The sequence below is a fragment of the Xiphophorus couchianus genome, chromosome 21, assembly GCF_001444195.1.
Source record: "Xiphophorus couchianus chromosome 21, X_couchianus-1.0, whole genome shotgun sequence".
Lineage (NCBI taxonomy): Eukaryota > Metazoa > Chordata > Actinopteri > Cyprinodontiformes > Poeciliidae > Xiphophorus > Xiphophorus couchianus.
Window position 1 is genome coordinate 22222076 of NC_040248.1, and position 12623 is coordinate 22234698.

Sequence of the window (12623 nt, forward strand, 5' to 3'; positions counted from 1 at the left end):
TTTTTTGAATGACTTATCGTATGAACAAGCCTATTCATGTGTTAATTTAAATTATTATTTAATGGAAACACTGCAATTTTTGCACATTTGTAAGGGAAGAACATCTACTGGTGCCACTATTTATAAATGTAGTTATCTTTAACATCAGGTTCTCATTTAGCTTACGTGTTATTACCTGACTGTATGTTTTCATGGAGTCTAAAGTTCTGTGTTGTGCTTTTAGGGGGACAGAGGAGAGAGCGGCTCCAAAGGAAACCGGGTACGGTGGAGAATCTTCACCTCTGACCACAGCTACAAAACACAATCATCCCAAATCAAATATTTCAGATAAAAAAAGAAAATAGTAATTGTTTTATCATTATTTGTTATCCTTATATATTTTTGTCTTCAAAATAAATTAGATAGTTATTGTATCATGATTGAGCAACTACTTTCTTAAGCACTAATTATATACTGTAAAAGTAGGAACCGTCCATCAACGTGAGGTCATCATATGTGTTCTTTCTTTACTAGTTATATATATATATATATATATATTATTTTATTTTATTTTTTACACAAGATGGGCATTTTACTAAATTCTCAAAAAAAATCTCAGCTAGGATTAAATGAGTATCACTTTCAGAGGATTACTGTGGTCCTCTGAAAAGTGTACTTCAACCACAAGATTTGTTTATAGGAAATGGTTATTTTAGAGTTTTGTAGAAAACTGGCAGCTTCTGAATTCCCTTGTACCTTCTGGGTAGATTTTTGTTTATGGGAGAGTAGTCTGCATCTCTAACTAACTGAACAAATCCCAGCATTTCAGATTGCAATTTCTAAAAAAAAATGTGGAATTGAACAGAGGAGCAGAAAAATGGCTTGACAAAATAATGTGCTAAATTAACTAGGAACTTTACAACTGTGTGTCCAAACTTTTGGTCTGAACTGTATACTGTATATATATTTGATTATATATACAGTATATAATCAAAGAAGTCGATTATATATCAACTTATTTGACATCAATTAATAATATTTATCGCTTTTAGCAGTATTAATTTAACATTATCACTATTTTTTAATTTTCAGTGTTATTTTTTTTAATCAAATTAATTTTTAATTTCAATATTTATTTGTTTATATTTTGTCATTATTTAATGCATTTTTTAATTTATTTTTATAATTCCACGAAACTTATTTTGATCTTGATGTTGACCAATAGGAGAGAAGCTGACACTGAATATCCGCCCACAAAGCTTCCTCTCCACAAATGACCTCCCTTTGTAGCTGAGAATAGTTATAACTCTCTATTATAGTACTGCTATCCTCTATATATAAAACATAAAAGTACACAAATACATACCCCTCCCCCCTCCTCTCCCACACACACACAGACTGTAGCAGGAGACAGACAATCTTTTTTTTTTTTGTCTGTTTACAGGGGCAGCGAGGAGAAGATGGAGAACCAGGAACTCCCGGCATACCTGTGAGTATCTGTTCTTCCACTGGGGGGCAGCAAAGTCTTTGTGTTTTTAAATCCTGTATGTCTATATATGAATATGAAGCTCCTGATAGCAGCATGAGCATGATCACAAACTCCAGCAGATAATTGTGATGGTTACCATTATAAGTCACATTTTCTGTTATATTGGAAAACTGCTGAAATTATCAAACAGTCATCACAGTTTGGGGTGTGAATTTATCATATCGTATGGTTATCATGAAAAGCTTTTTATTATGGGAAGAATTTGGAATCATCATAATAATAAATTGCAATTAATGATATCAGAAACTCCAAAAACTGGTTGACTTGTCGGAATTGTTATTTTTATTGTTTTCTTTGCTGAATGATTCAGTAAAGCCATATTTTTGGATCAGTAAATATTTTTCAAGAGCAGCATTTGTTTGCAGGCTACAGCCACACTATTAACAAAAAAAGTTGCAAGTAATAAATTATCATCACTTGGTTTCTCAATAATACCACCAAATACCGTGATGAGATTTTAAGTCCACATCACCCACTCCTAGTGCAGCCATATTGGACTTTCTCCTGCATCTACTAAATTAGACTGTGGTGTAAAAAAGTTTGCACCACATATATCATGGTTCACCTACTTTAGCTGGAGATCTTTTTAATAGGGCTGTGCAGACAGCAACAACAGGAAGTGGTCATTGACCTCTAGGCTTATCCAATAAGAGAGGAGAGCTGAGAGGCTCGCTAATTTAGGTGCTGCTAAAAACAGTTAGCTTTAATGTCTGTTTTCTGTGTGCCAATTTTAATTTACAGTAAAATAGCTAATACCTAAAGTCCACAAATACTTGAGACTCTTTCTAAGAACACATATAATTCCTTATTTTAATAGTATTAACATTAAAAAAAAGTCTTTAGTGTGTTGTAGTGCTACAATAGTAGAATCTGTTGTAGCATAACCACAGAAGCTATCATCCACTGTCTTCTTTCTGCTCTGGGAGGTTCAGCCAATCAGCGTCAAGGAAAATAAATGTCGTTCTTTGGTTGGCTGCTCTGAAAACATCAGTCAACAAGCATTTAAAGTAGCATTTTAGCTTCCAAATCTGCATTTTTGTTTGAATTTCAATAAATTACTTAGTTATGTTCAACAGAAAAACCGTGAATAGGCAGTGGACCACAGTTCTTACATTTGTGTCGAAATTACCCGTGATTTCCAAACATTGGAAATGCCAAAATACCCCTATAGGCTAGAACTAATTGCCCCTCTCTCTCTCTCTCTCTCTCTCTCCTCTTCTACCTCCCTCGCTCTTCCACCTTCCCAATTTTCTGTTTCCTGCCAGGGTGATGTGGGATCCAAAGGATGGAAAGGAGAGGTTTGTAAAGTTAGGCTTCCAGTATGTCTTATTTTGTAGCCCAATAAGTAGCTCCATCAAGCGTCTGGAGTGGAAGAAGACTTAGAGCTAATTCCTCATTCCTGGGGGAAATCTCCCACTACTTTGTGAAACATTTACATCTAAAAAGCACTTAATGTCAAGTACCTACTGCACTGTGTGGAAACTCACAATTTATGAAGATGCAGTTTCCCACAGCGGCAATGTAGGAAATAGTGCTAAATTATGTAGCAAGCTTTGTAATGAAAATCCAGTAATGGACTGGAAAGCATCATAGTCTTCAGCTGGTTCTATGTAAATGATACGTCTTTTAACATGTCTGTACGGCAAACATACAAAAATCATAAATGATCGGAAACAACTTTTCTTTGATTGCAGTGTCATTATTAGTGGAAGACACCAAAAGCAATCCCACTAGGTCATATAGCTTCGTGATTGTTTAAGTTAATATGCTGCTGTTGTTCTACCTTTACTGTTAATACATGATGTCAAAAATGAAACAGACTGTAAAGTTTCTGCCATGGTGAATAAAACTGCTAGTATTCTGCAAAGCTAAAGCAAAGAAGTCAGAAAAAATACTACCATACTTCACTTTCTGGCATTTGCCAGACTTCCTGTTTTCAGTTTCATTGCTTATGCATTGAACTTTACACCAAAAAAGATTTTTAGATCAATCTGATTACGCTGATGTGTTTGTCAAAGACAATACTTTGTTGCCTACTTATAGGTTTTATCATTGTTTTACTCATTTGTTCCCTTACTTTTTTCTTTTTCTTGATTTTTTTCCTTTAATGATGACGTTTGGTTTGATAAATACATGTTATTAATTGGACCAAATTTTTGAATGAATGTAAATACAGTACAAAAGCCTTAGAATAGAATAGAACAGCATGTAATAGAATAGAAATAGCCTTTATTGAGACAGTAAAACTTTCTAACATTTTTATGTAACAACCACAAACATCTATACATTTTATTCATTGTTTATTACAAAACAGGGTATAGTGCATAGTTGGTGTATGTGTGTCTGTTTTTGACAAAGAAGTTGAAAGGTGGCATAAATTTATATTTATATTTCTTTTAACTGTAGGGGTGTAAGCACTTTTGTAAGGCATTGTACTAGTTTGTACCCAAGGACAATAATAGCAAAGAAAATATAAACAATTGGGTTTGCTCTCAGTTCCAACTTTCATACTATTGTGACACTTTGTGCGTTTTCCTTCAGAGGGGATTGAAAGGTGAAAGTGGGCCAAGAGGGCCAGAAGGGAAGAAGGGTGATACAGGCCATTTGGGTATTGTTGGTCCCCGGGGATTTCCTGGTCAAGACGGACTTCCGGGTCAGCCCGGCCAACCTGGATATCCTGGAAAACCTGTAAGTAAAAACCCTTCAGACTTCGATGCTCAGCTGGATACAACAAGCTTAACGATGCTGGCATTCTCTAATGGCTGAACGACCTGATTGATGTTTGAAGGCCTCTACATACTCAGGTGCACTTCACTCCGCAGAGGTACTCAAACATCAATGTGGACTTGTCCGCATCAAGGTCAATTTTAATGGCCTCATACAAAAACTCAAACTCAAACTATTTTGTATGCGCCAACTACGTTTCTATTACAAATGTTTGTAAAACTTTTACAGTATTCAACTAGTGTCGAAATTTTTTTTTTTGCAATTGCGGTGTTGCCATTAAATAAGCAATTAAAATCACATTAAAAAAACATTCCGCGCCATCATCCTCCAACTACTTCCTGTCATCGTCTTCTCCGTAGTTTGTGCCAGTGGCAACATCCGGTTGTTGATCATGTGACTCGTGTGATATGGAAAAAGTGTTTCCATTGCAGTTTTGTGTGATAAACTAATTTCAAAACTGTCAAAAAAACCCCCAACAAAACACCTCATTCTAGCCCCAAAACTTTTAATAGAAAAACAAGAGTTTTTTCGAAATTGACTGTTCCCATTGAGCAAATTTATTTTCGAAATGTCAATGGAAACACAGATTTCTGAGTTCATAAGGTTGAGAGTCGGTGCAAACAGTCACAAGTGTGACTGGCACAAGGACTGAAAGTATTTTGAGCTTTATGTAAAACAGTAATACTGGAGATGAGACCAAGGTCTCATGACTTTGTGTAATGACAAGGTGAAGATGTTTTTGTGTCGCGCACAGATCATGTCATGTAACTTTTCAGACTCTTTGGCCGCCTGCCATAGTGACCCCCCTCACATAGAGCTGGAAAATCACAAGAACTGTGCAGAGTAGAGCAGAGTCATGTAGGCGATCCATGTGCAGGCATATATAGAGACAAGATGTGTGTATTCCTGTTTTCAGCACCGCTCTCTTGACTTGTGGCATATCTGTGTGTTTCAGGGCAAATCTCCTTCAGATGAACATCTTGTTAAGATGTGTGCAGATGTTTTGCGCAGTACGTATGGTTTTAATCCTCTTTACCGCCAAACTAAAAACACAAACAATGAGTGTTTAAGCTTAAAATATCACTTTAAACAACAAGTACTGAAAAGTGCTGCTTCAGCTCCCCCAAATAAAACAGTTAGAATTTTTTTTAATTAACATTCAAGAAAGTCCATTAAAGGTTTCCACACAGTGCTTGCAAACGTATTCAGGTGACTTTTTCAGGTTTTGTTTCATCACAATCTGTTTTATTTAGTGGTGGAACTCCAACTGAAGTTGTTAGATTTACATTCTACAAACATCTGAGAGGTGATCAGTGGAAACAGCTCTATTTTTAGCTAGATTGCAAATACTTACGGAAATTTGACTTTTTTTTCATATTTTATAAATTTTCAAAACACACACACATTTGTAGACTTTTTGAGCAAAGAGAATAATTTGCTCAAAAAGCAATTTTTAATTATTATTCTATATAATTTAGAATAAAGCTGTAATATAACAAAATGTGGAGAAAGGGAAGCACTCTGAATACTTTCCAGATGCGATGAAAGAATAAGTCTAAGATTTTGACATTTAAGATAAAGGGAACTACAAATTGCCTATTAATCCAAAGGGATTAATAAAGTTTTCATCTATCTATCTGTCTGTCTGTCTGGCTTTCGGAAATACATTTTAGTTTCTAAATGCGCTTTAGAAGTCATTCACCAGTTTCCTTCTATTCTAATGCAATGCAGCACATTAGCTGATAAATTATGCTGGTAATTTAGCATTGGGAAATGAGTCATCATTCTCATTCAGAGAATAGAGCAAAACTCTCAACTCTCTTAGGGCCCAGCCTGGCGTCGTTGTTCCTCCTCCATCCATCCATCCATCTTCTTCCGCTTATCTGAGGTCGGGTCGCGGGGGTAGCAGCTTCAGAAGGGAGGCCCAGACTTCCCTCTCCCCAGCCACTTCTTCTAGCTCCTCCGGGGGAATCCCGAGGCGTTCCCAGGCCAGCCGAGAGACATAGTCCCTCCAGCGTGTCCTGGGTCTTCCCCGGGGCCTCCTCCCGGTGGGACGTGCCCGGAACACCTCACCAGGGAGGCGTCCAGGAGGCATCCTGACCAGATGCCCAAGCCACCTCAACTGGCTCCTCTCGATGTGAAGGAGCAGCGGCTCTACTCTGAGTCCCTCCCGGATGACTGAGCTTCTCACCCTATCTCTAAGGGAGAGCCCAGCCACCCTACGGAGAAAACCCATTTCGGCCGCTTGTATCCGCGATCTCGTTCTTTCGGTCATGACCCAAAGCTCATGACCATAGATGAGGGTGGGAACGTAGATCGACCGGTAAATCGAGAGCTTCGCTTTTTGGCTCAGCTCTCTCTTCACCACGACGGACCGGTACAGCGCCCGCTTGACAGCAGACGCTGCGCCAATCCGCCTGTCGATCTCCCGCTCCCTTCTTCCCCCATTCGTGAACAAGATCCCGAGATACTTAAACTCCTCCACTTGGGGCAGGACACCCCCCCTGACCCGGAGAAGGCACTCTACCCTTTTCCGGCTCAAGACCATGGCCTCGGATTTGGAGGCACTGATCCCCATCCCGGCCGCTTCACACTCGGCTGCGAACCGATCCAGCGAGAGCTGCAGATCACGATCTGATGAAGCCAAAAGGACCACATCGTCTGCGAAAAGCAGAGATGAGATCCTGAGGCCACCAAATCGGATCCCCTCAACACCTTGGCTGCGCCTAGAAATTCTGTCCATGAAAGTGATGAACAGAATCGGTGACAAAGGGCAGCCCTGGCGGAGTCCAACTCTGTTGTTCCTCCTGTTGATCATTTTTACACCAATTGCTTCGAATCGCTAAGAATACTCTGCTAACTGCTCTCTGACTGTAAACCAGGTACAACTATGTATTTATTATCTTTCACGCAACATATTTAACTTACCTGGCTAAAGTTTTGCTTTAGGAGATTAGCATCAACTGCGTCCAAGCCAGACAAAGCAGCTTCTTCTCTGCAAAAACTTGTCTTTGCTGTCTTTGCTGGAGTGATTGACTGAAACATCTGCAAGGAAAGGGCGGCACTTTCAGTGCAATCAGGAATGGTAGATTTTGTCCTTTTTTGTCTATGAAATGGCCTGCATTCTCAGCTTCTGCCCTTCAGCGGCATACAAAATAGCCCTCATCCTCAGTCCATATCCACAGTTCATTGCTTTTTTAAAGTTTCCGTGTCGGGAAACCAGTAAAGAGGAACAATCTGATCAAACGAGACCTTTGTTTATTAAGTTAAATGCTTTGTAAAACAAAAAACCAGAATAAACACACTACCCAAACTACTGTTTAAAGCATGTAGATGCACCATGCAACACCACGTCATACTTTCATCATACTTTTTTTCCAGCCACAGAGTAGATTGGAACATAGATGGAAGAAAATACAGAGCACAGGAAAACCTGTGACAATTTGCAAAATCCTTGAGGCCGGGATGAAGGTTCATGCAGGGAAATAACCCGAAACATAAAGCCAGAGTTATAATGGACCAATGAAAGCATGTTCAGTTCAATTCAAAAATAGTTTATTTATCCCAAAGGGAAAATCAAACATTGTTCAAACTCATACCATCAAAGTATCGTCAAACAGTGGTGGACAGTGATGCTATAGGGAGGATGGATCTCTGGTAGCAGTCAGTGTTGCCGTAAATCTGAAGAAGCCTCTGACTGTAGATGATACTCCACTGCAACATGTCCTGGATGACATCATCAGATGTTGGGAATCTCTGCTAATCCAGCTCATTTGCTTTTGACACTCCTCTTCAAATCCCTTTTTGGCTGTACGGTTAGAGAGATGCTGGAGTAGGGGACGTGATCCTCAGCTGTTACTGTCGATGGGAGAGACAGTTTGAACTTCCTCCTTCTCTCTCTGCTCTTTGGTTCTGCTCTCCCTCCATGAAGCCTCCTTTTCAACTCCCATAAGGTTGTAGCTCAGGTATTAATTTAATTTTAAACTGATATCTGATTAATACTTGAAGGTAAAAAGCTCAGTGAGCCAAAATGACTCTTAAGACAGTGGGAACGTTGAAGGATATTTGAAGTCGAGAATGACTAAAAAACATTAAATCTTGACTGATTAAATCCAGCATTTTTCAAGAGCTTCTAAATTTCTCAGGAGCCTGAAAAAAATTGTAGGTACAGTTACACATCCTAACAACTTTCTAAAAATATAAAAGTAAGAGCAAACCTCCTTATAGCTGCACAGCATTTCTAATTGTGCCTCAATCACAATTAGAAAACAAATTAGAAATAAAAGTCTAGAAAACTCTCACAAGTTCTCGTTCATGCTCATGAATAAGAAGGTCCAGTCAAATATTAAACCTTAATCTGACTGAACATTTATGACCAGAACTTGAAAACTGCTGTTCAGAAAAGCCCTTCATCTGATCCGACTGATTTTAAGCTGTTTTGAACAGAACAGGCGAAAACTTCAGTGTGTAGAGGTGTAACGTGAAATTAGTCAATTTGAAGTACATTTCTTGAACCTCTTCTTTTGAACCAAGAGATGACACCTCAAAAGACGGACAGATGTACCTGAAGCAAAAGGTGTTTCTGTAAAGTATTGTCTAAGAGATGGCTGACCGCGTAAGTAACAGATCTGTAATATAAAGTCTGTGGTTGTGATGTAACAAAATGCGGTAAAACAAATAGAAGGCACCATATGTACAACAAAACCTTTATGCAAAGATAGCCAACATCAAAATGGCTGCTATGGATAAGAAAGGTGTAAGACAAACAACAACAACAACCTTTCCTTAAACTAGCTCATACTTTGTACCAGTTTAATGATTTCAGTGGCTGTTGGTTTCAGAAATAACACAAAACCTTTTCTTATTAGATCATTAGATCAAACACTTATATTTATGTTGTGACTGTATCCTGCAGACCAGCTCCCAGCGTTCCTCCAGAGCCTCGCCCTCCAAGCAACGTGCGAGAGCTGCAACACCGTGAAGGGACCCCCGGGTGAGCCCGGAGCACCAGGTCCCAAAGGGTCCATGGGAGCTGCAGGCTACCCCGGAAGAAGTGGTGCTCCAGGTTACCCAGGACCTCCTGGAATGCAGGGTCCAGCAGGCATCAAAGGTTTGACATGACGCATTTTAAATTAGGAGGAAAAACCAGCCAACACGTAAGGACAGATTTATCTCTTCTGTTAGCATTGCTTATTTCATGGAGGTGAAAAATAATGAGAATCTTCACAAGTTTCCCTCTTTTCAAGCCCGTTTGTTATGAATACAGGCCTCAACATATTTCACTACTGATTCCAGAAATAAGATAAGTGTTTAAAATGGTGACTATGCAGTCACCATTTTGTGCTATTTGTGCCGTTTCCCCCCACAAACAGCATTGGCCTCTGGCTGAAGGGCCCCTTTAAACACTCACAGACATTAAGAATGTTTTTTTCTCACTTTTATCCTATCCTCTGTTCTTAGTGATTATTTCATTGGTTTGGCATAAATGCTGCCTCACACCTTCAGATTTTAGTTGGCCATGCTAAGCTAGCTTGAGGAGCAAAAGCAGCTCGACTGGCAGCCAATCAGAAAGATCAGCAAGGCAAATTATTTTAAGTTACGTTATCTATCAATAATGCAAAATCTGATTTAAACACTGGATTAAAATAATTTTTTTGCATTTTTTTCCCCCTCATTTTCTTCTGAGGCCTCCCTTGGGACACCTGGTGGCCCCCCTGGGCACTGCAGCCCCCACCTAAATAAGTGGTGATTCTTCAGCCGTTAGTTGATTTAATCTATTATAGTAGAAAATCGTTTGAATAAAAACCTTAATTATTTTTGATATAAAGTTAATGCATTTATCAGTTTTCTGTGGACAGCAGATTTCCAGAATGGTAAATATCTGACCTGCTGTAAATACTGTAACTCTTCTGGCATCTTTGACAACAGAGGTTGTTTTTCAAGATAATGGCCAATCAAACCAGAACAAAAGCAGATCAATATACGGTACATCTTAAAATTGATTGCAGATTATGTTGAAAGTTTCCATCACCATCACTGGGAAAAAAATGCAGTTTAAAACTCAATAATACATCCTTCACTGCACTTTATTACTTTAGTATCCTGAAGCAACTCCTCCCACTCATCCACTTCATGTTCTGTTTTGCAAAAATGAGGTACATGCAGCTGGTAAGGGACCAACCGTTTGTGTAGATATGCATTCACTTTTGTGGAAAGAAATGTGAATTTTAAGAGAGAATGTACTGACAAGATTTATGCTTTGAATGCAGATGAGATATTATCAAGAAATCAGTTGTGATGACTGAACCTGTTTGGTTATAGCAGGTTAGAACTTGGGCAGGTTGCCAGTTTGACATGTGAAACTACAGAGCTACACATATATTCTCATAAACATGTCACATCCCGACCTTAGACTGGTATGACTCAGCTAATTCCCGTCAAGGTGCGAGGGCCTGACGTCACCCAACGGTTTCCTGAAACTGACCAGCTCATGATCTGTGGAATTCTTGGAGGTTTTACTTGTACTTTGGAGGAGACCGGGAAGAACACCACAGCTCCCAGTATGCCGGCAATATGTCGATGATTCGCCTCCTTATGGAAGTTCTTTTCAGGCTCAAAATGCATGGTGAAGCTCTCTGCCGGAGCCAGGGTCTACGCCGTGACCCTGAAAAGATCAACCCTGATATATTTGATGTTTAATTTTTAATCCAGTGAGGATGTGGAGCAGGGGGGGGGGATTTAAGAGGTTCTTTGAATTTGAACAAGTCTGTGGTTAAGCTGTGGTCCATTACCAGTGAGATCCGGTGCAATCAAATGAATGCTGAAGAAAAAAAAAAGATGAAACGTGTTTGAGAAAATAATCATCAATAAATTGCTGCAAATGACTTTGTGTGCGCACTAATGAATGCATCTATCCCACTTGCTTTCTTCAAAAGCATTATCCATTAGGCTGGCTCGAGGCCAAAATGGTCCCTGCCCAAGAAATGTAGCTTTAATGGGTGGACTGGATGTAAAGTAAATTTTAAACAACCGAGATGAAAATGGAAATATCCTTAACAAATCCTGATTGAGAGAATTCATTTTGTTATGCATTACTGTCACTAAAATGGTTGTAGATGGGCAAATAGAAAGCCCAGAGGGCTGGGAGCGTTTTGGTACTTTTACCTGTTAGTGTAGCAGAAAATGAAAGTGTTTTTTTTTTCTTTTTGTTAAAGAAAATGTTTGTGTTCACAGGGGACATAGGAGAGAGAGGGCCCAAAGGCAGCAAAGGAGAAGGTTACAAAGGACCTCCAGGACCTCCTGGACAGCCAGGTATGCTGTCATCCTAACCAAAGTCCTTTTTCTGAGATTTTAGAAATATGATCGAGAACTTTTGTAATTTGGACATAGAGGTTACCATGTCCGCTGCTGGTTTAATGAATGTAAACGTTCAGGACACGATTACAAAAGCAACATATGTTTCTCTGGCAGCTGTGTTGCATTATTAAGTTGTGCATTAAAGTACATTGAAGTTCTCAAATCAGTCTCATAGTTCCAAACCATTCTAATTTATTGAGCTTTCCATAGAGCTTAATCACGTACAAAGAAACTCAGTGAGATTCATGTAGATTTCTCGAGATTAAAATTTTCTTATAGAATCATTAGAAACTTTTACATTTCAATTAAGAATGAGCCAAAAAACAAAATAAGAGATAGTAACCAATCAGGAGTAACGTTTACTATTACTTGAGCTACGATTTACTTACAAATGATGAATTAATAACAAAGAAAGAGAAAATATAAGTCAACAGCAAAACAAAGATTCTACTCCATGACTACGGATTTAGCCCTTCTGCAGTTTTAGCGTGACACTCAGGAAGAATCAGGCGGATGTCACGGTCAGACAGCAGGGAAGCGGGGGCGTTGTCCCATCAGACCGTCAGTTCCCCAAACTTGAGTCAGTGCCACCCTGCTGGAGTTACAGAGAAGGTAAAATGCTCACACGGGGTCCAAATGACTCTTAACAGAATTGAAGGATGTTTAAAGTCCAGAAAAACTGAAAAACATTCAATCTTGGCTGTTTAAATCCAGCTTTTTTCAAGAGATTCTAAATATCCCAGGAGCCTGAAAAAAAGGAATTTATGACCATAGTTTGACTCTGATCTTTGGATTATTCTGAGAAGGATAAGAAAACAAAAGGGTGAATTTTACTCTAAACCATCTGGAACCGTCAACTTTCAGCACCAAACGGCCTCTAAATGGACGATTGGTCTGAAATCAGGGGGTTTGTTTCACCCACAGAACTGAAATGAAATTTCAGTATAAACAACTTATTTCAGCTCAAAGGTCACTCTCACCCTGGCTCACTATGCATTCAGAACCGCTCTGA

The 12623-nt window shown here is 39.1% G+C and overlaps 1 protein-coding gene across 1 annotated transcript in view; it reads left to right on the forward strand.

The window, feature by feature from the left end:
* Nucleotides 1-12623, forward strand: part of LOC114137111 (collagen alpha-1(XXI) chain-like) — a 59368-nt gene that overhangs the window by 43257 nt on the left and 3488 nt on the right. The window contains exons 25-31 of the mRNA XM_028005639.1: nucleotides 224-259; nucleotides 1424-1468; nucleotides 2794-2826; nucleotides 4070-4216; nucleotides 5211-5265; nucleotides 9171-9365; nucleotides 11489-11566. Of these exons, the coding sequence (XP_027861440.1) occupies nucleotides 224-259; nucleotides 1424-1468; nucleotides 2794-2826; nucleotides 4070-4216; nucleotides 5211-5265; nucleotides 9171-9365; nucleotides 11489-11566 (589 nt within the window). The remainder of the gene's footprint in view (nucleotides 1-223; nucleotides 260-1423; nucleotides 1469-2793; nucleotides 2827-4069; nucleotides 4217-5210; nucleotides 5266-9170; nucleotides 9366-11488; nucleotides 11567-12623) is intronic.